Source organism: Rhinatrema bivittatum, chromosome 8, assembly GCF_901001135.1.
Source record: "Rhinatrema bivittatum chromosome 8, aRhiBiv1.1, whole genome shotgun sequence".
Classification (NCBI taxonomy): Eukaryota; Metazoa; Chordata; class Amphibia; order Gymnophiona; family Rhinatrematidae; genus Rhinatrema; species Rhinatrema bivittatum.
The window spans coordinates 17376647-17399339 of NC_042622.1; the positions used below are offsets into that span (position 1 = coordinate 17376647).

General features: G+C 47.6%; 1 protein-coding gene across 8 annotated transcripts in view; it reads left to right on the plus strand.

Annotated features, from left to right (window-relative positions):
- The window catches only part of SYCP2 (synaptonemal complex protein 2), a 752024-nt gene that overhangs the window by 102600 nt on the left and 626731 nt on the right, over positions 1-22693 (plus strand). For all 8 annotated transcript variants that reach the window (XM_029611557.1, XM_029611556.1, XM_029611555.1 and 5 more), the window contains one exon: positions 16367-16455. In XM_029611557.1, the coding sequence (XP_029467417.1) occupies positions 16367-16455 (89 nt within the window). The remainder of the gene's footprint in view (positions 1-16366; positions 16456-22693) is intronic.

Genomic DNA, 22693 nt, shown 5'->3' on the forward strand with positions numbered 1-22693 from the left:
AGTGCCGCTTTGTTGCGCTCCTTCGGCTCGCGACGCACAGCGCGCGACTCCTGGGGAGCGTGCTTTCCTTTGCAGGAAGGTCAGACGCTTCCTTGTGATGTCAGCGGGTGGGCGGGCCTCTCGGCTGGCGAGTCAGGGCTGGTCCATTTCTCCTCGGGGCGTCTTACTGCCCCTCTTCAGCTTCCCGCCGTTCGCGTGGGCGCCTGCTGTTCTTGCTCCTGCTCTCGGGGGCTGCTGTGGCCGGATGGACAACCGGGGAGCGCGCCTTCCTTTGCAGGAAGGTCGGGCGCTTCCTTGTGATGTCACCAGATGGGCGGGCCTCCCAGCCCATGGAGTTAGGGCTGGTTCGTTTCTCCTCGGGGCGTGTTACTGCCCCTCTTCAGCTTCCCGCCGTTCGCGTGGGCGCCTGCTGGGTGTCACTGTTAATGTTATCAGTGATAAATTCTTTGAGGGGGAGGGGTTCTGTTCCAGAAGGCCAGGGGGGGCGTAGATGAGGCATATTTATTTATTTTTGGGTTTTTATATACCGATCTTCTTGCATTGGATACAAATCAAATCGGTTTACATTGAACAATTAAACTTGCCTGAGAGCATTACATAGAACTAAGAACATATAAGAACATTAAAATAACATGGTAATTGAAGTAATCATCTTATACAGATGCCTTGCAAAAAGCCAATGAAAATTAACATTAAAAATTAACTAACAGATGACTGCATCGAATGAAATTGGGCTAGAGTGCAAGGGGAGGACAAGCAGAGGGAGAACGCGGGGATGAAGGAAGGGGAAACAGAGGATCCAAAAAATGGTGGATTTAAAAGGAGGGTTAGAGGGTGGATTTATACCATAAGAGCAAAAACAAATCATAGTTGCCAAGGGAAGTAGACTGTGAGCAATCAGGGAAACGCTAGGCTGAATAGCCAAGTTTTCAGTTTTTTCTTGAAGGACTGCTGGCTGGGGTCTTGTCTGAGGTCTGGTGGGAGTGTGTTCCAATGAGAAGGACCTGCAGTGGAAAGAGCCCTATTCCTTAGCGGGGTTTTGGCTTGAGGGACAAAAAGGGTGCCTTGGTAAGCTTTTCTAATCGGTCTCGTTGATTTGTTGGTGCGCAGCTGATAGGTAAGATCAATTGGAGCTAAGTTGTTTAAGGATTTGTGCATGATGGTCAGGACTTTGTAGAGGACTCTGTATTTGATCGGAAGCCAGTGGAGTTTGTAGAGGATGGGCGTGATGTGGTCTCTCTTATTAGAGTTAGTCAAGATCCTGGCCGCAGAGTTCTGTAACATCTGTAAAGGCTTAATGGTGGTAGCTGGTAGACCGAGCAGCAAAGCGTTACAGTAGTCAACTGTGGTAAGGATGATTGATTGAAGAACAAGGCGGAAATCGTGTGAGTGCAATAGGGGTTTTAGCTTTTCCAGAACTTGTAATTTGAAAAAGCACTCTTTAGTCGTGTTATTTACAAATCTTTTGAGGTTCAGCTGATTGTCCAGAAGCACGCCTAGATCTCTTACGTAGGATGTGTTTTTGAGGTTGTCCAGGATAGTTGTAGGGAGATTGGGGATAGAGTTGATGCCTTTTTGTGGTTGACCAATTATAAGGGAGGATGTCTCTCTAGGAATGAAGTTGTCTTCCTGGGAGATGATGAGGTATTCAGTCTTGTCCTTGTTGATGACTAATTTAAGTTTGGTGAGGAGAGAGCTGTTTTCCTGAAAGCAATATTCTCAGAAGATTAAAGATTTTTGTAGGGACTTCCTAATCGGGATGAGAATTTGTACGTCATCCGCGTATACAAGATGTTTGATTTTTAGCTTAGATAGGAGGAAGCAGAGAGGTAGAAGATAAATGTTGAAGAGGGTTAGGGAGAGGGAGGAACCTTGCGGGACTCCCAGGTTCGAGCTGATTGGCTGTGATTCTTTGTTATTGATTTTGACCTTGAATGATCTGTTGCTGAGAAATGAACGGAACCAGTCGAGGACAGTGCCTGAGATACCAATGTCAGCCAGTCGGTCAAGAAGGATTGTATGGTTGACCGTATCAAAGGCCGCAGAGAAGTCGAGGAGAATGAGTAGGTGAGGTTGTCTTTTTTTCCGAGCTCAAGAAAATGGAGTCCATGAGAGAAATCAGAAGGGATTCTGTGTTTAGGGATTTCCGAAATCCATATTGTGATGGATCCAGAATCTTATGTTCTTCCAGGTAGTCTGTGAGCTGTTTATTGACTATTTTTTCCATGATCTTAGCAATGAAGGGTAAATTGGCTATGGGACGAAAGTTAGCTGGTTCAACTGTTGACAGATTAGGTTTTTTTAGGAGAGGTTTTAAGATGGCTTGCTTGAGAGAGTCGGGAACTTGACCTTGAGTTAATGAACAGTTAATGATTTCTGCGATGGGTTTCGCTATGGTGTTTGGTATTGAAATGAGAAGGTTTGATGGGATGGTATCTAGAGGATGTGAAGAGGGTTTGAGTTTCTTTAGAATATTCTTAACTTCAAGTGATGAGGTGGTCTCGAACGATTCGAATGATGAGGTGGTCTCGAAGGATTCTAACCTAGCGTTCTGATGTGATACTGAGGTCTGCGAGAGGGGGGAAGTTGCAATGGAGGTGTAAAACTGTTTGGTGAGATTGATAATTTTTTCCTCGAAGAAGGAGGCGAGTTCTGTAGCTTTGGAGAGAGCTTGGTCGTCTGGAATGGATGGAGGAGGGGGTTTGGTGAGAGCGGAGACGTATGAAAAAAGAGCTTTAGAGTCAAAGATGAAATGGTGAATTTTTTTTGCGTAGAAGTCTTTCTTTGTTTTAAAGATGGTGTTCCTGTACTTATTGAGTGTGGATTTGTAGATTGCTTGAGTTGTGGTAGAGGGATTTCTGCGCCAGATATGTTCTTTGTTTCTGAGGTCTAATTTGATGGCCTTCAGTTTGGGTGTGAATCCGGGTTTTCTGTTGTCCTGGGCCTTGTGAAGCACCTTGGTGGTTAGTGGGCAGGTTTGGTCTGCGACTTTGTTGGTGATAGCATGCCATGATGTGATGGCTGTGTTCATGTTGGAGAGGTCGAGCTGTGGCAGTTCCTTATCAAGATGATTGGTAATGACTTCTGAGGAGCAGGGTTTCCTGAAGTGAATTGTGGTTTTGGGGAAGGATGGGGGAGGAGAGTCTGCTGTCTTAAGGACTGTTGTGATGATAAAGTGGTCCGACCAGGATACGGGCGTACAGGTTGGAGGGGATGAGGGAGAGATGCCTTCGTTCACGAAAATCAGGTCCAAAGTGTGGCCTGCTTTGTGAGTTGGGTTGTCTATGATCTGTTTGAAACCCATGTGCTTAAGTGAAGATAGGAAAGTTCGCAGTTAGGGGAGCGTTTGTTCGAGTCAACATGTAAATTAAAGTCTCCCATTATTAGTGCAGGGGAGTCATAGTTGATGTGCTTGGATATATATTCTATGAAGGCAGATGGGTCTGCCTCTAATTTTCCGGGCGGAGCATAAATAAGGCATATTTGGAGCTGCGTATGCCTCAGGAGCAGTACAGCCTTGGGCTGTGCCCTCTTTTTGTTTGGCAAAAGAGGTTTCGTTTGAATCAGTCCATTTCCCTGCCCTTCTTGGGCAGGAAAACAACAAGGAAGGCTATCTATAATCGCTGTGAGGGAAACAAAGTAGAATAGACGCCCGATGTCTGATTAGAATCTTTATTCTATAGAGACATGATATTAAAATAAACCCGACTCTAGCCGAGTTTCGCCCCTTGCATTAGGGCTGCCTCAGGGGCTAAAATACACAAACAAATAAATGTAGCTCAATAACAATACAAAACTACAATAATATTTGAAAACATAATAAAAACATGACGTATAAGATGACATATAAAATGGCAACATATATACTTGTGTGTAGATCACATTGAACATAGGGTGATAGTCTTATACGTTACTAATGAGTGAAAGGAAATGAAATTACTAGATAGCATAAACAATATTTGATATTAATCTAATGAAAGACAGAATTTTGTTTTTACCTGCGTGCAGTCAAATTGAACTCAAGGTGCAGTACAATGAGTACTATGGTCTGTAAGAACATATGGATCTAAAATAATATAATCAAAAAATGTAAAATATATTTAAAAAAATTAAAATTAATTAAAATATGAGGTTCATAAATAATATATGCAGTGCGCAAATAAACAATTTCAATTATATTAATTTCATAAACGGTAGCTAAAAACATGGGGGTGTTAAAAATAGTTGATTAAAAATGTACTAAAATAATTAAAAGTAACACCGTGGTGACATAATTTAGTGCTATATGTGATAACTGTGGAGCTAAACAAATCCATAGTATATATACTAGAGAGGAAATGAACTATATAAAAAATATTGTTTGTCCACACAAAATTGTTTATTTGCACACTGCATATATTATTTATGAACCTCATATTTTAATTAATTTTAATTTTTTTAAATATATTTTACATTTTTTGATTATATATTTTAGATCCATATGTTCTTACAGACCATAGCACTCATTGTACTGCACCTTGAGTTCAATACGCTTTTGACTGCACGCAGGTAAAAACAAAATTCTGTTCTCTCGTTAGATTAATATCAAATATTGTTTACGCTATCTAGTAATTTCATTTCCTTTCACTCATTAGTAACGTGTTATCACCCTATGTTCAATGTGATCTACACACAAGTGTATATGTTGCCATTTTATATGTCTTCTTATACGTCATGGGGCGGATTTGGGCGGATTTACGCGAGCAGGGCCCTGCGCGCCGGGAAGCCTATTTTACATAGGCCTACCGGCGGCGCGCGCAGAGCCCCGGGACTCGCGTAAGTCCCGGGGTTTTCGGAGGGGGCGTGTCGGGGGGCGGGCCCGAACCGCGCGGCGTTTTCGGGGCGTGTCGGGAGCGTTCCGGGGGCGGGCCCGGGGGCGTGGCTACGGCCCGGGGCGGCCCGGGGGCGTGGCCGCGCCCTCCGGACCCGCCCCCAGGTCGCGTCCCGGCGCGCAGGAGGCCCGCTGACGCGCGGGGATTTACGCCTCCCTCTGGGAGGCGTAAATCCCCCGACAAAGGTAAGGGGGGGGTTTAGACAGGGCCGGGCGGGTGGGTTAGGTAGGGGAAGGGAGGGGAAGGTGAGGGGAGGGCAAAGGAAAGTTCCCTCCAAGGCCGCTCCGATTTCGGAGCGGCCTTGGAGGGAACGGGGGTAGGCTGCGCGGCTCGGCGCGCGCCGGCTATACGAAATCGATAGCCTTGCGCGCGCCGATCCAGGATTTTAGCGGATACGCGCGGCTCCGCGCGTATCTACTAAAATCCAGCGTACTTTTGTTTGCGCCTGGAGCGCAAACAAAAGTAGGCTATTCGCGCTCGTTTTAAAATCCGCCCCTATGTTTTTATTATGTTTTCAAATATTATTGTAGTTTTGTATTATTATTGCGTTACATTTATTTTTTTGTGTATTTTAGCCCCTGAGGCAGCCCCAATGCAAGGGACGAAACTCGGCCAGAGTCGGGCTTATTTTAATACTAGCAACTGTACCCGTTCTACGCCCGGGCGGCGAGTCTTTTTATTGGCACATATGGTCTTGCATGGAAGTGTTAGCTGAAAAGGAAAAACTAAATTGTTTTCACCCAGGGCAAGGGACATGGAGGCACATTTGCTAAAGCCAGGGCTGGCAAAGTTTATTTACCAATCTGTCTCTCACACTCCCCCACACCCTCTCTCCTCTCTCACACACAAATTCTCTCTCACCTGCATCCCTCTCCCCTCATATAGGCTCCCTCTCTCTGAAACCTACACTCAAGCATCCCCCCACCCACCCTCTCTTACCTCCCATGCTCTCTCTCACACCCTCCCCACCCCCCTCTTACCAACCATGCTCTCTGTCACCCCCCCTCTCTCACACACACATTCTCTCTCACCGGCATCCCGCCCCATGCTTTCTCTCACACCCTCCTGCTCTCTCTCATCCTCCCCTCCCCGACACACATTCTCTCTCACCAGCATGCCGCAGGATCTGCACCGTTCGCAGCGAAGATGAAGGCCCAGTGCGCCGTTTGCGGCGAAGATGAAGGCCCGGTGCGCCGTTCGCGGCACATGGGGGCCTTCCATTTTCGCCTTGAGCAGAAAATAGCAGCGGAGACCCCGGCATGCCGCGAACAGAGCGCGTCCCGAGGCACATGCTCCGTCGCGGCAAAGATGAAGGCCCGGGCCCGCCAATCGCTGTCCTTCTGGTTTTGAATAGTCTTATGGCAAGGGAGGAAATCGGCAAGGTGAGAGAGGAAATGTGCGCTGAATTCCCCCAGGAGTACCTCTTGTAGCTGGTGGTGTGACTTGGCTGCTGTTCGGTGTGTTTGAGCTCCAAGGCGGCCAGGGAGCCACCTGCGCCATCTATCAGTGGGCTGAGGAACATGCGCGAGCACTGACGGACACACTACCAAGCCCGATATATTATGGATTACGTCTCTATAGAATAAAGATTCTGATCGGACATCGGGCGTCTATTCTTCTTGGGCAGGGACAGAGATGAAAGTGAGTATCATCTTTTGCATTTCTTGGACGTCAAACAATATTTGCTGCGTTACTTGGAGGTGACTAAAGCCATCCGGAAGTCAGAGCACCTGTTCGTACTCCCTGGTGGTGAAGAACAGGGAGCAATAGCGACCTGAGTAATGATAGGCTGTTGGATTAAAGAATGCATTACGGCTGCCTATGTGGCAGCTTAGGTTGCTTTGCAGAAACGAATTATACCGCATTCCGTGGAGGCTCAGGCAGTATCGTGGGCGGAATTTAGTTTGGTGTTGCATGCCAAGCTTTGCCGAGCAGCGAAGTGCTCATCTTTGCACAGCTTATTCAAGTATTACCGCTTGGTTGTTCGGGCTACGGAGGACACTGTGTTCACGCGGGCGGTATTGACTGGACTGCTGGCAGCATCCCGCCCTGTTCAGGATTAGCTTTGGTATATTTCACTGGTGGGATTGACCTTCCAGAATGCAGAGAAAGGAGAAATTACTACTTACCTGATAATTTCCTTTCGTCCAATGAGGGCAGGCCAATCCCAGACCTACCCTAGGCTGCTGATGTTTAAATGATGGTTAGCTTTTTCAGGGTGAACATTGCAGAATGTGATTCCTGCTCTTCGCTGAAGATTAGTAAGTGGCTTTTCTAGCCCTTAGTATAGTGCATATGTTGCTTCTTTTGTCTGAACTCACTGTTTTCGTTAGGTTGGAAGCATGAGTAATTGGTTCTTAATCAGTTTGTCCACAGTTTGGCTTTTCCTGAGAATACTGGCAGGCTGATGTCAGGACGGGACTATATATCCATGACGTCAGCTTTTGTTCCGTCTCCATCTGCTGGCAGAGGTGAATAACCCACTGGTGGGATTGACCTGCTTTCATTAGAGGAAAGGAAATTATCTGGTAAGTGGTAAATTCTCCTTTGTGAGTGTAGCGGGAGAGATGCGCATATCCAGGTGGCTTTTAAAATTCACTCGTCATGCGCCAGCCCAGCATATTCGTGCATCCCCTAACTGATGTGTGCGCTGGCCTTTTAAAATTCACCTTTCAGTCAACTGGATTAATAGCAGTTTATGGACTTCTACAGAAACTTATCCAAACTTTTGTTAAACACAGCTACACTGATTAACCTGACCACATCCTGACCACATCTTCCAGCAACTAATTCTGGAGCTTAATTGTGAGTTGAGTGAAAAAGAATTTTCTTAGATTTGTTTTAAATGTGCTATTTTCGAACTTCACGGAGTGCCCTGTAGTCCTTCTATTATCTGAAAGAGTAAATAACATTCACATGTACCCATTCTAGTCCTCTCATGATTTTCTAGACCTCTGTCATATCCCCCCCTCACCCGTCTCTTCTCCAAGCTGAACAGCCCTAGCCTCTTTAGCCTTTCCTCATAGGGGAGCCATTCCATCCCCTTTATCATTTTGGTCTCCCTTCTCTGTACCTTCTTCAATGCAATTATATCTTTTTTGAGATGTGGCAACCAGAATTGCACACAGTACTCAATGTTCAGTCTCACCTTGGAGCAATACAGAGACATTGTGACATTCTTTGTTTTATTCACCATTCCCTTCCTAATAATTCCTAACATTCTGTTTGCTTTTTCGACCGCTGCAACACACTGAGCTGAAGATTTCAATATATTATCCATGGAACCTAACATCATGTATCTACAGCATGAGTTATTTTTCCCTATATGCATCACCTTGCACTTGTCCACATTAAATTTCATCTTTCCCTGAACGTACCCAGATCAGTCCAGACCATAGGTTAAGCCCCCGTTCCAGCAGGTGGAGACAGACAAGAATTCTGAGGCTGCCCATATAAGGACAGAACCTACCCAGGAACCCTCAGTATTCGTCTGTCTCCAGCAGGTGGAACATCTCACTCTCTCGGTTCCCTGTTTAGCTTGCCCTCTCTGTCTTCTCTTTTCTTTGGGGCAAGCTCACGCAAGTACCTTTTTTGTCTACTTATTAATAAAAAAAAAAATTTGTTTTGCGAACTTTTCTCACTGACTGTGTTTAGGGCAGACACTTCTGTCTCCCTCGCTCTTGGGGTTCCTAGGGGGGCTTTGCCCTTTGATTATTATCAGCCTAGGTTCCCTTCCCGGTGACCTGTGTGGGTGATACTGGTGGTGCCAGTCCCTCTCCCCACTGCTGCCGTGCCCCGAGATGCCCATTCCTCGGATGTGCCTTTCAGGGATGATGTACATTCCCCTGACTCTGTGAAGAAAATAAAACTTTTTTATTACTTATATTCCACAGAGATTTTTTATTGGAATTTTTCTTTTATACAGTTCTGGTAAAAAAAAAAAAAAAAGAAACAATACAAAAGGTATTTAAGAAACAAGGCAGCACTTTCATTTGAGAACAGAGTGGGGTTCGATCTCCCGCCTAGCTCCTCTGGGGCTCCCAGCTCAGCTGTTTTTGATTTTATTGCGGCTCCTGCTTCATGCCGCGGCCATTTTGCTGCACTGCTTGTGGAGAGTCGGCCTCCCGACTCTCCCGTGAGGGGGTATTTTTTTCGGTGTCTTTCGGGGGCTGAGGGTCCCTCTCTCCAGTCGCCATTATTTAAGCCTCGGGGAAGGACTCCCCGCCGTGCTGCCAAACCGTTTCCGTCCCGGAATCGCGCGGCTGCGGCGGCCATTTTGAATTTTCTGTCTTTTCTTTTACTGCTTCTCCGAGATGAGCCCGGTTTGCTCTCAGGGTGCTGGTTCTAACCCTCCCTCTCTTCTCCCCTCCATCCCCCTCGAAAACTTCGGCTCTAGCCCTTTTTTTCCTCTGAGTTTGTTCTTTTAATAGATGAATCTTATCTGGCCAATCTGCAAAGGGAGGTGGACCCCCTCCTGTTGCTCCCCCCCTCCATTCCCTCCTATTTTCCCTAGGCCTTCTTCTGAGGTGGGTCTGGATCCTCAGGGCCCTGTTAGGGTTCGCGTAGTCCCCTGAGCACCCCCTCCCGCTACGGACCCACCTCCCCCGCCTCCTCTGGACCCTCTTATTATTGGGGATGATGATGTGGATAACCCCTTCCCTTTAGAGGGTGACGATCCGCATGTTTCTGCATTTATTTCGGCGGGATCAGTTGGAGCCTCTTATTCCCTTCGTTCTTCAGGAACTGGGAATTGATGCCCCCCCAGAGGACTCTGTAGCAGCAGCAATGACTCCGAACGCGGACTCGGTCCTGGCGGGGACTTAGGGCTTTACCGCGTACTTTTTCCTTCCATCCCATGCATCGCTTGCTCCTCCTACGGGAATGAGAGTCTCCTGAGATGGGTCTTAGCGTTGGGAGAGCTATGGATAATTTCTACCCGCTCCCTGAGGACTGCCTGAATATGTTATAGATTCCCAAAGTGGACTCTTCTGTCACCGCTGTGACTAAGCGCACTTCCATCCCAGTGGTGGGTTCCACAGCTTAACGGGATGTACAGGACCGCAAACTTGATTTTCATTTAAAACACATTTTTGAGATTTTAGCTCTTGGTGTCCGGGCGACAATTTGCAGCGGTCTCATGCAGAGGGCAAGCCTCAGGTGGATGCAGCAGTTGCTCAGCACCCGGGACCTCCCCTCTGCAGAGGCTGAGCAGGCTGAACGTTTGGAGGGTGCTATAGCCTATAGTGCGGATGCACTATATGATTTGCTTCGAGCCCAAGCTAAGGCTATGGTTTCAGCGGTTTCTGCTAGGCCTCTTCTCTGGTTGCGCGATTGGTCTGCTGATGCTTCTTTTAAGGCTGGGTTGGCCAATCTACCTTTCAAAGGTAAGTTGCTTTTGGTGAGGACCTGGAACAGCTTATTCAGTCCTTGGGTGAAAACAAGGTACATAAGCTGCCGGAGGACCGACCCAAACAGTCCAAATCTTTTTTCCCGACTCGTTCTCGCTTCAGGGGGAATCGCCCCCCAATTTGATGTGGCCGGTCCATCCCTCCACAAGAAGCTTAGGTGGTCATCTTTCTATGTTTCTCGAGGAGTGGTCCAAAATCACTTCCGATCTCTGGGTTCTCGATGTCTCAGAGCACGGCTACTTGTTAGATTTTGCCAAACGCCTTTCTGGACTTTTTCATCGTTTTCCCCTTGCGGCCATTCCAAGCGGCCTGCGGTTTGCAACACCTTGTTGACTCTTCAGGAATTGGGGGCAATCCTTCCAGTTCCGATACACGAAAGGGGTGCCGGCCATTATTCAATTTACTTCGTTGTTCCCAAAAAGGACGGTTCTTCTGTCCCTTTCTGGATCAAAAAAAAAAGGGTCAATCAGGCCCTCAAGCTTCCCCGTTTCAAAATGGAAACCCTGCGGGCGGTAATTGCACCGGTTTGTCCCGGGGAATTTCTCGCTTCTCTGGATCTGAAGGAGGCTCATTTTCACATCCCCATCCCTCAAGAATATTTAAAAAAAAAAAAAAATTCCTTCGTTTTCAGATCCTAGGTCAGCTTTTTCATTTTCGGGCTCTCCCGTTCGGTCTCGCCACTGCTCCCCGCACCTTTACCAAGATTATGGTAGTCGTTGCAGCAGCTCTTCGTCGGGAAGGGTTTTTGGTCCATCCTTATCTGGACGATTGGTTGATAAAGGCCAAGTCTGCTGCTCTCTGCTCTATCGCGGTAGACAGAGTTTGGCCCTTCTCACATCACTCGGCTAGATAGTCAACTACTCCAAAAGCACTCTTCAGCCCTCCCAAGAGCTAGATTTCCTGGGCGCTCTTTTCAACTCTCGGGTCGGGAAAGTTTTTCTTTCGGACTCGCGAACACTCAACTTGATCGATCAGTTAAACGCTTTCATCTCTCTACCGCTTCCAACGGTGTGGGATTACCTCCAGGTTCTGGGGACCATGGCTTCCACGATCGGCCTCGTCCCTTGGGCCTTTGCTCATATGTGTCCTTTACAGAAGGCATCGCTATCCCGTTGGAAGTCAATATCCGAGCAGTGTCAGGAGATTCTCCCTCTCTCCAACTCTACCATCGCCAGCATTCAATGGTGGTTTTCCCCGGCCCATCTTCTCAGGGGAATGCCTCTTTTGACTCCCTCTTGGGTCATAGTAACGACAGATGCCAGTCTCTCTGGATGGGAAGCTGTCTGTCAATCTCAAACGATGCAAGGGTTCTGGTCACTGTCCCAATCTCGATGGCACATCATTCGTCTAGAAGCCCGAGTGGTTTTCCTAGCCCTCAAGTTCTTCCTTCCTCTGATCCATCACAAAGCTGTCCGTGTTCTATCAGACAATTCCCCCATGGTAGCTTACATAATTCGACATGGGGGAACTCGAAGTCGTCTAATGGCATTAGAGACCAGCAAGCTTTTTCTTTGGGCAGAAAAGCGCTTGGATCGCCTGGCAGCTTCTCACATAGCGGGCAAGGAGAATATTCAAGCTGACTTTTTCAGTCGTCAACATCTCGACCCCGGCGAGTGGGAGCTGTCACTCGAGATGATGGACTTATTCGTGCACAGGTGGGGTCCCCCTCATCTGGACCTCATGGCGACGCTAGCCAACGCTAAGGCTCCCCGGTTCTTCAGCCGGTGGAGGGAGCATTGTTCAGAAGGTGTGGACACACTGGTTCTTCCCTGGCCCTCCATCGTTCTTCTCTATGTGTTCCCACTGTGGCGATTAGTGGGGAAGCTTCTTTGGAGAATAGAACTCCATCGCGGTCCGGTCTTTCTCGTGGCTCCCGAGTGGCCCCGACGGCTGTGGTTCGCGGATCTGGTGAATCTCTCGGCGGACGGACCTCTTCGTCTCGGTCATCTGCCCCATCTCCTGCGGCAGGGTCCCGTATTTTCCGACCAGGCGGATCGCTTCTGTCTAGCGGCATGGCTTTTCAACGGAGACGTTTAAGACGCAGAGATTATAAAGATGAAGTTATTGCCTCCCTTCTCAGGGCCCGCAACAATCAACTTCCCTTACTTATGTGAAAGTCTGGAAAGTTTTTGAGAATATTTGTGAAGAGTTGGGTGTTTCGGCTCGCTCACCTTCTGTTGTGGTTTTACTTTCTTTTCTTTAGCGTGGTCTCTCCAAAGGTTTTTCAGTTTAGCTCTCTACTCGTTCAGGTCTCTGCCCTTGGTTCTCTCCTGGGCACCATTGAGGGTCGGCCAGTCACCTATCATCCGGATGTCGTGCGTTTTCTCAGAGGCGCTAAGCTTTAATGCCTTCCTGTTCGGTCTATTTGTCCTTAGTGGAATTTGAATTTAGTGCTTCGAGCTCTCTGTACAGCTCCGTTTGTGCCTCTTTGTCATGCCACTCTCAAAGACTTTACTCTCAAGACTCTTTTCCTGGTTGCTATCTCTTCTGCCAGGAGAGTGTCTGAGCTTCAAACTCTTTCTGGTTAGGACCCCTTCTTACTTTTTTGGACTCGGGTTTTTACCTAAGGACCGTACCCTCTTTCTTACCTAAGGTTGTCTCATCTTTTTATGTTAACCAGTCCATCGAACTCCCTGCTTTTTTCACCAGAGGATCTAGCGGCTTCTGGTAATAGTGATCTCCGTCGTCTTGAACTCAAGCGAGTCTTGTTGCATTATCTTGAGGTCACTAATGATTTTCGAGTTTCTGATCATCTTTTCGTTTCTGTGGAGTGGAGTCCCAACAGGGGGAAGCAAGCTTCTAAGGCTACGATTGCTCGCTGGTTGAAGGAGGCGATTTCTTCAGCCTACATTTGCAAGGGCCGACCGGTTCCTGAAGGCCTTAAAGCTCATTCCTTACGTTCTCAAGCGACTTCTTGGGCGGAGTCTCAATCGGTGTCGCCGCAAGAAATATGTAGGGTGGCTACATGGAAACCTCTTCATACTTTTGCTCGTCTCTACCGACTCGATGTTCAGGCTCCAGCCTTTGGTTCATTTGGTCGACAGGTTCTTCGAGCGGGACAGTCTGGGTCCCACCCTCTATAGGGAAGCTTTGGGACATCCCATGGTCTGGACTGATCCGGGTACGTACAGGGAAAGGAAAATTGTTCTTACCCGATAATTTTCGTTCCTGTAGTACCACGGATCAGTCCAGACACCCGCCCGTTCTTATTCTGTCCACTCAAATTTTTTGTCTTGTTTTTTTTGCCTTCTTACAGGTTTTTTTCTCTATTTTGTCTCCTGCATCATTTTTCTGGGATTTACTATTTAGGCACCGGAAGCATCTTTGTGATGATCAGGGGTAGTTGTACAAGAGCGTTTAATCACACAGTTCATTCAATTGTTATCTTGTTTTTTAAATTATATTTGTTATTTATCCTGGTACTTCCTTGATCTTATTCCTTTTCTGCTTTGACAATAGTTATACTGAGGGTTCCTGGGTAGGTTCTGTCCTTATATGGGCAGCCTCAGAATTCTGGTCTGTCTCCACCTGCTGGAACGGGGGCTTAACCCATGGTCTGGACTGATCCGTGGTACTACAGGAACGAAAATTATCAGGTAAGAACTAATTTTCCTGTCATTTGGATGGCCAATCTTCCAGTCAAGCAAGATCCTCCTGCAATTTATCACAATCCGTATGTGATTTAACTCCTCTGAATAAGTTTGTATCATCTGTAAATTTGATCACCTCACTCATCGTATCCCTTTCCAGATCATTTATAAATATATTGATAAGGGCCAGTCCAGGTAGAGATCCCTGAGGCACTCCACTGTTTACCTTTTTCCACTGAGAAAATTGACCATTTAATCCTACTCTCTGTTTCCTGTCTTTTAACCAGTTTGCAATCCATGAAAGGACATCGCCTCCTATCCCATGACTTTTTAGTTTTCTTAGAAGCCTCTTTGAGGGATTTTGTGAAATACCTTCTGAAAATCCAAATACACCACATCTACTAGTTTACCTTTATCTACCTGTTTATTAACCCCTTCAAAAAAATGTAGCAGATTTGTGAGATAAGACTTACTTTGGGTAAATCCATTATGGCTGTGTGCCATTAAACCATATCTTTCTATATGTTCTGTGCTTTTGTTCTTTAGAATAGTTTCCACTACTTTTCCCAGCACTGAAGTCAGGCTCACCGGTCTATAGTTTCCCGAATCAACCCTGGAGCCCTTTTTAAATGTCGGGGTTACATTGGCCACCCTCCAGTATTCAAGTACAATGGATGGTTTTAATGATAGATTATTAATTTTACTAATAGATCTGAAATTTCATGTTTGAATTCTTTCCAGGTGATTTGCTACTCTTTAGTTTGTCTATCTGGCCTACTACATCTTCCTGGTTCACCATGATTTGGTTCATTTCATCCGAATCATCAACCTTGAAAACTGTATCTGGAACCGCAGTGTGCTGCGGCAGTCAAAAAAGCAAACAAAATGTTGGGAACTATTAGAAAGGGAATGGTGAATAAAACGGAAAATGTCATAATGCCTCTGTATCGCTCCATGTGAGACCGCACCTTGAATATTGTGTACAATTCTGGTCGCCGCATCTCAAAAAAGATATAATTGCGATGGAGAAGGTACAGAGAAGGGCTACCAAAATGATAAAGGGAATGGAACAGCTCCCCTATGAGGAAAGACTAAAGAGGTTAGGACTTTTAAGCTTGGAGAAGAGACGGCTGAGGGGGGATATGATAGAGGTGTTTAAAATCATGAGAGGTCTAGAACGGGTAGATGTGAATCGGTTATTTACTCCTTCGGATAATAGAAAGAATAGGGGGCACTCCATGAAGTTAGCATGTGGCACATTTAAAACTAATTGGAGAAAGTTCTTTTTCACTCAACGCACAATTAAACTCTGGAATTTGTTGCCAGAGGATGTGGTTAGTGCAGTTAGTATAGCTGTGTTTAAAAAAGGATTGGATAAGTTCTTGGACGAGAAGTCCATTACCTGCTATTAATTAAGTTGACATATAATACCCACCACTATTATTATTTATTTACTTATTTATTTATTTGCTTTTATATACCGACATTCGTTGGGGTACATCACATCGGTTCACATTGTAACAGGATAATAGCATGACAGAAGTCGTACCATTTTTACATTGAAACATTAAAACATGCGTAGGAACAGTTTAACAAAGCAACATAGGTTAACAGTTTAACAATGAAACAAAGTGGGACGTAGGGACAGTAAATGTACATAGTAACGGTTGAGGAGAACTTTATACGTGGTGGGTTTTTTTTGTTTGTTTGTTTGTTTGTTTTATTTATTTATTTATTTATTTATTTATTTAGCAACAGTAACATGGAATAGACTTAGTTTTTGGGTACTTGCCAGGTTCTTGTGGCCTGGATTGGCCACTGTTGGAAACAGGATGCTGGGCTTGATGGGACCCTTGGTCTGACCCAGTATGGCATATTAGAACATAAGAACATAAGAAAATGCCATACTGGGTCAGACCAAGGGTCCATCAAGCCCAGCATCCTGTTTCCAACAGTGCCAATCCAGGCCATAAAAACCTGGCAAGTACTCTTCATTGCATCAGGTTTTGGTGTAGTGGTGATTTTGAAACCTAAATAACAATTGCCTTTGATTGTCTTAGCTTTGACAGAGAATATTGAAGAGCTGAAAGCAACAGCAGACCTTTATAGGGGGAGTAAAGATGGCTTTGTGCTTTTTCTCTGTGTCTGTCTGCTGGCAGGGGAGCATAACCTTCTAGTCTGGGCTGGTCTAGCAGAACTAAAGAAAGTAAATTAACACTTTTACCCCAGTGTGGACAGTCTGAAAATTGCATACAAATTTATAGCGTATTTTTGTAGGAATATTCTTTGGTACTAGATATGTATGTATATAGGCATATTGAGATGACTTCATGTTTTATGCACAAGATGATATTTCAGTATGTGAAAATAATTTAAATATATAGAATACATGCATGAGGTTTATTTTGCTGATTTGTTATTATAGCATGGTTATTTAAAATTATTATGTTTACATTTAATATTTATTAAACAAAAGAAATGTTTAATTTGCTTACAGGCCATTCGGAAGCTGAATGTAATGCTTGATAGCATGCCTCGTGAAGCCAGAAAAAAAATTCTCTGCACAAAGGAAATACTGTCCATGATGTAAACCTTACCATTTAATGTTCTCTTTAACCAAACTGTTTTATAGTGCATTGAAGCTGAGGAAGGAGGGAAAAAATATCAAGTAGCACATTTACAGGAAGCAATAATATTTCCATGATCAAAGTTTTTTGTGTAAATATATACTGCCATATAATACTTTGCTTCCAGATTACTATGAGAGTTTAGGTTTAAAAGTATTGTTCCTGTATGTACCCAGATCAGTCCAGACTCCTGGGTTATGCCTCCCATCAGATGGAGACAGAGAAGGTTTCGCAGACACTGCCACACAACCTGGTGTCCCACCTGCAGTCCCTCAGTATTTCTCTGTCTCCAGCAGATGGTAGAGATACTAAACCTGCAGTCTGACCCTACTTAAAAAAAAAAAAGAGACGTTCCTTGTACATACCAGGATCAGTCCAGACTGCTGGGTTATGCCTCCCTTCCAGCAGATGGAGTCAGAGAAAAAACTGAAAAGCACCCCCTAGATAACCTGGTGTGCTACCTACGATCCTTCAGTATATCTCTGACTCCAGCAGATGAAAGAGAGACATAATCTACGGTCCTGATCCTTGGCAAATTGGTAGCTAACTGGGTTGACAGGTTTGATTTTTGAGATATTCCTTTGACTAGATCAATCTGATTTCAAAAAGTTAAAAAAAAAAAATCCTGTCAGCTACTTGTGAGCAGTTTGAAGGGCAGGCAAGGCAGGGCAGTGCCCTAATGCCATTCTTTCCCGGAGATAGTGCTACTGCCCGTTGAGTTGGGGAGGAGTATTAATTGGTGGGCCGGTCACTCTTCCCCCCCCTTCATCCCAGAGACGATACCTTTTCCTCTGGAGGGTGCTGTTTTCATGCAGGGAAGTTTTCTCTTTGCCCCTGCTGGCTGGTTGAGTTAAAAAAAAAAAAAGATTACGGTGATAAATCTACCAGCCCTTACTTTTACCGGCGGTTGTTCAGCACTAGCCTGCCATCTCTCCCGGGCCTCCAGAAGGGGTGGAATCCTTCACCCGGCTGCCTTCTCCTTTTTTCGTGCGCTAATCATGCCGCGTGGTTCGTGCTGCGGAGCTTGTATGGAGCCGGCGTCTCGGCTCTCACGCGAAGGTCTGTGCTCCTGGTGTATTCCCTGGGGCAAGGGACCTTCACGGAGATCAAATTCGGAGCGGGGGGGCTCCCTGCCGCGATCGCGCGGTTCGGGGAGCGATTCAGTGGCTCACAGGCAGAGGTCTGTCTCCTCCCCCCGCGACTCGGGAGCGGCGGCCATCTTGCCTGCTCCGATTTCAGATGCTGTGCTAGATTCAGAGGGAGAAGATCTCCCTCCTCAATCCCCGCCGGCTTTGAGCCCTCAACAAACTCGCGATCGGCAGGCAGACACAGACCCTCCCCCCACCTCTACCTCGGGGGGGGGGGTTTAAAGCGACAGCACTCATTTTCGTCCCAATTTGTGTTGCTCCTCCATAGGGCATATCTGGAAGCAGAGGCTGACTGGGATGCGCAGTATCCGGTCCCAGCAAAGCAATTTAGACCGGCTGCAGACCCGGGGGTGGGGGGGGGTTGGATCTCGGTTTCCTCCCTCAGCTCCGTTTGGAGGTCTTTCTGGGCTCTCCACTCCCTTAAGTCCAGCGCAGCAGGACCCCTCCACCTTGGACACGGGCGATGATGTGGATAGTTCCGCCCCACTGGAGGGAGATGATCCACAGGTGCTCCACCTGTTCCGTAAGGAGGAACTGGATCAGTTAATCCCATATGTTCTTCAGGAGCTGGAGATCCCGGCTCCGCAGGCAGTGTCTGATTCTTTGCCGGGGGATTCGGTGTTATCAGGACTTCGCATCCACCTCAGATTTTTCCTTTATATCCAAAGCTTTTCCAAATTTTGTCCCGGGAATGGGATGTGCCTGATGCCACCTTACGAGTCAGCAGGGCCATGGAAAAGATTTATCTGCTTCCATGGGAAACCTTGGATCTTCTTAAGGTTCCGAAGGTGGACTCGGCTGTCACAACCATAGCTAAGCATACCATGATTCCTGTCACGGGAGGAGCGGCTCTTAAGGATCTTCAGGATCGAAAGCTGGAAATTTGCTCAAGCGGATTTTTTAGGTCTCTGCACTGGGAGTGCGGGCCGCTGTCTGTAGCAGCCTTATGCAGAAGGCTACCCTCCGCTGGATTCAGCAGCTGTTCACATCCCAGGAACTCCCCCCAGGGGAGAGGAGCATGCGAACCTCATGGAATCGGCGGTTGCCTATATGGCGGATGCATTATACGATCTTCTCCGTACCTCTGCACGTACCATGTCATCCTCGGTTTCCGCGAGGAGGCTGCTGTGGCTCCGTAATTGGTCGGCTGATGCCTCATCCAAGTCTCAGCTAGGTTCCTTTCCTTTCAAGGGGAAGCTGTTGTTTGGAGAAGATCTTGAACAACTTATTAAGGTCTTGGGGGACAACAAGATTTACAAGCTGCCTGAGGACAAGCCCAGTTCGTCTCGGCCCTTTAGTGCCTCCCAAGGTCGTTTCCGAGGTCAACGTCGCTTCCGTTCTGGCAGAGGTGCCTCTTATGTCCCTCGGCAGACATCAGTACGGTCACAGACATGGGCGCATTCCTTTCGAGGCAGGCAGCCTCCACACAGTGGTTTCTCTCAGGGTTTCACCACTAACAAGCCTTCCCAATGAAGGTGCGCCGACCCGTTCCTCCGTACCGAGGATAGGGGGCCGGCTCTCCCTGTTTCGCGAGGAATGGGTCAAAATCACGTCGGACCAATGGGTACTAGATATTATAAATCGTGGTTACGCTTTGGATTTTGCTCGACCTCTTCGGGATCTGTTACTTGTGTCTCCCGGTGGGGCGCCTGCAAAACGTCAGGTGATTCTTCAAACCCTGTCTCAGTTAAAGGCCCTGGGAGCGATTGTCCCAGTCCCACCAGACGAATGTCGGACCGGTCAGTACTCCATTTACTTCGTAGTCCCCAAAAAGGAGGGCTTGTTCCGCCCCATCTTGGATTTAAAGGAAGTCAATAAGGCGTTGCGAGTTCCCCGTTTTCGAATGGAGACGCTGAGATCGGTCATTGCGGCCACGCACAAAGGCGAATGTTTGGCCTTTTTGGATCTGATGGAAGCTTATCTTCACATAGGAATCCAAGCGCATCATCAGCAGTCCCTGAGATTCATGGTTCTGGGGGAGCACTTCCAGTTTTGCGCTCTTCCGTTCGGACTGGCGATGGCTCCCCGAGTCTTCACCAAGGTGATGGTAGTTGTTGAATCCTGCCTTCAGTGCGAGGGGATACTAGTGCATCCATACCTGGACGACTGGCTCATTCGAGTGAAATCAGCGGAGCTTTGCAAGGCGGCAGTGCAGTCTGTTTTACACTCGCTACAGTCGCTAGGCTGGGTAGTCAATCACGACAGGAGCTGACTGGTCCCCTCTCAAGTATGGGAGTTTCTGGGAGCTTGTTTTGACACGGCTGCGGGCAAGGTTTCCCTGCCTCTGTTGAGGATGGAGAAGCTCATGGCTCAAGTTTGCTGTCTATTGGCCCTCCCATTGCCCACGGTGTGGGATTATTTGCAAGTTTTTGATTCTATGGCGTCTACCCTGGAGATGGAGCCTTGGGCCTTTGCTCATATGAGACCGTTGCAGAGAGCGTTGCTTTCCTGTTGGGATCCCAAATCGGAGGAGTTCCACCTACCCTTGCCATTACAGGAGCCTGCCCGGACCAGCCTGGATTGGTGGTTGATATCGGATCACTTACTTTGGGGTATGGACCTGGAAACTCCACAGTGGCTAATCGTGACAATGGATGCCAGCCTCTCCGGGTGGGGGGCAGTCTGTCAATTGCGAGTGGCACAGGGCCAGTGGACACCTCTGCAGTCCAAGCGGTCCATCAATTGGTTGGAAACCAGAGCAGTTCGTTTAACGCTATGACACTTTCTTCCGATAGTTCGGCAATGGGTGGTACGGATTCTCTCCAACAACGCGACCACCGTGGCTTACATAAACCGGCAAGGAGGAACAAGGAGTCGACCGGTAGCCTCCGAGGCAGACAAGCTAATGTCCTGGGCAGAACGTCATCTGGGCCGCATAGTGGCATCTCACATAGTCGGCGTGGACAATGTCCAGGTGGATTTTCTCAGTTGTCAACAACTAGATCCCGGCGAATGGGAACTGTCCGAGGAGGCGATGCAGCTCGTGCGGTGCCGTTGGGGGATTCCTCGGCTGGATTTGATGGCGACTCGTCTGAACACCAAAGCGGCTCGTTTTTTCAGCCGCAGACAGGAGCACGGATCGGAAGGGGTGGATGCCCTTGTCCTCCCATGGCCCCCCGAAATTCTATTGTATGTGTTTCCTCCTTGGCCGTTGGTGGGAAAGGTTTTAAGATGAATAGAGTCCCACCGGGGGCCGGTCATCCTCGTGACTCCGGAGTGGCTGCGGAGGCCGTGGTTCGCAGATCTGATCAACCTCACGGTAGAGGGCCCCTTACATCTGGGTCATCTACTGAAGTTACTGCGCCAGGGTCCCGGCTTGGCTTATGAGAGGAAGCAATTGAGAAAGAAAGGCTATCCGGAGGCTGTGATTACCACTCTACTTTGGGCGCGAAAGACTTCTACTTCCCTCACTTATGTTCGGGTTTGGAAGGTCTTTGATTCTTGGTGCAGCAGGTTGAAGGTGTCCCCGCAGCAGGCCTCTATCGTCCACATCCTTGCCTTTTTGCAGGAAGGCTTAAAGAAGAGTTTGGCGTACAGTTCACTCCGGGTCCAGGTGTCGGCGTTAGGCTGTTTGAGAGGTAAGATTGATGGTTCTCCTATAGCAGGCCATCTGGATGTAGTCCGTTTTTTGAAGGGGGCTAAGCACTTACACCCGCCAGTACGCGAGATATGTCCCTCGTGGAGTTTGAATTTGGTTCTCCGTGGGCTTTGCAGTTCCCCCTTTGAGCCTCTCAAATGGGCTACGTTGAAAGATTTAACACTCAAGACGATTTTTCTTGTGGCTATTTGTTTGGCCAGACGGCTATCTGAATTTCAAGCTTTGTCTTGTAGGGAGCCAATCTTGCGAATTTCAGACTCTGGGGTTTCGCTTTGGACGGTGCCCTCTTTTTTGCCGAAGGTGGTTTCGGCTTTTCATGTCAACCAGACAGTTGAGTTGCCGGCCTTTCCGGACATAGATCGGAATTCTCCTCAGGCCCGGGATCTGCGGAGATTGGATGTCCGCTGGATTCTTTTGAGGTATTTGGAGGTGACTAATCCCTTTCGATTATCTGACCATCTGTTTGTCTTATGGAGCAGTCCAAAACAGGGATGTAAGGCTTCTAAGACGACGATTGCCCGCTGGTTGAAAGAGGCTATCACCTCGGCTTACATCTGTCACGGGCGGCAAGTACCAGATGGTCTCAAGGCTCATTCCATCAGGTCGCAAGCGGCTTCCTGGGCAGAAAGCCAATGTGTATCACCTCAAGAGATTTGCCGGGCAGCCACTTAGAAATCTTTGCACACATTTGCTAAGCATTACCGTTTGGATGTCCGGGACCCGCAAGTGGATTCCTTTGGCAGCAGTGTGCTTCAAGCGGGACTCTCCGGGTCCCACCACTTTTAGGGCAGCTTGGGTACATCCCAGCAGTCTGGACTGATCCTAAGTACTATGATAGACATAAAGGAAAATTGGTTCTTACCTGCTAATTTTCGTTCCTGTAGTACCAAGGATCAGTCCAGATGCTCCATGTGTGGTGAGTTGTGCATGTGCGACTCTCCTGGACCGGCCTATGTTCCCACTGCCTCTCTGGGGGAGAGGACAATTCGGGATCGATCGCGGTGGCTTCAGAGCGGCAATACGGGTCAGGCAGGCCCTTGGCTGAGTCGCAGGAAGCAGCGGATCAGTTCCTGGTTAGTGCGGGAATGGCGGCCATCTTGGCTACCTTTGCAGTTGCTACGGAAGTTGTGGGGGGGAAGGGGATCTCCCACCACCACTGTTCCCGGCTTATCTGAGCCCCGTAGAGGCCGGAGGTGGGGTCAGTCAAGACAGAAGAACTCCTGGGGGAGGCTTTGGATGATCTTCCACCTTCTCAGCTGATTTTGTTTTATTGTTGCACAAGGCTTACTTGACCTGGAACGCTACGGGACGGAATGGGTCCAAGCAGGAGGCATCAGTAGGTCCACACCCCAAGAAGAAGTCCAGGGTTTCAGGGGCTTCTGGGGTTACCAGGGTTCGGTGAGTCCTTAGGATGCCTTCGCAGGAAACAGTGGTGGATGACCTCTTGGATG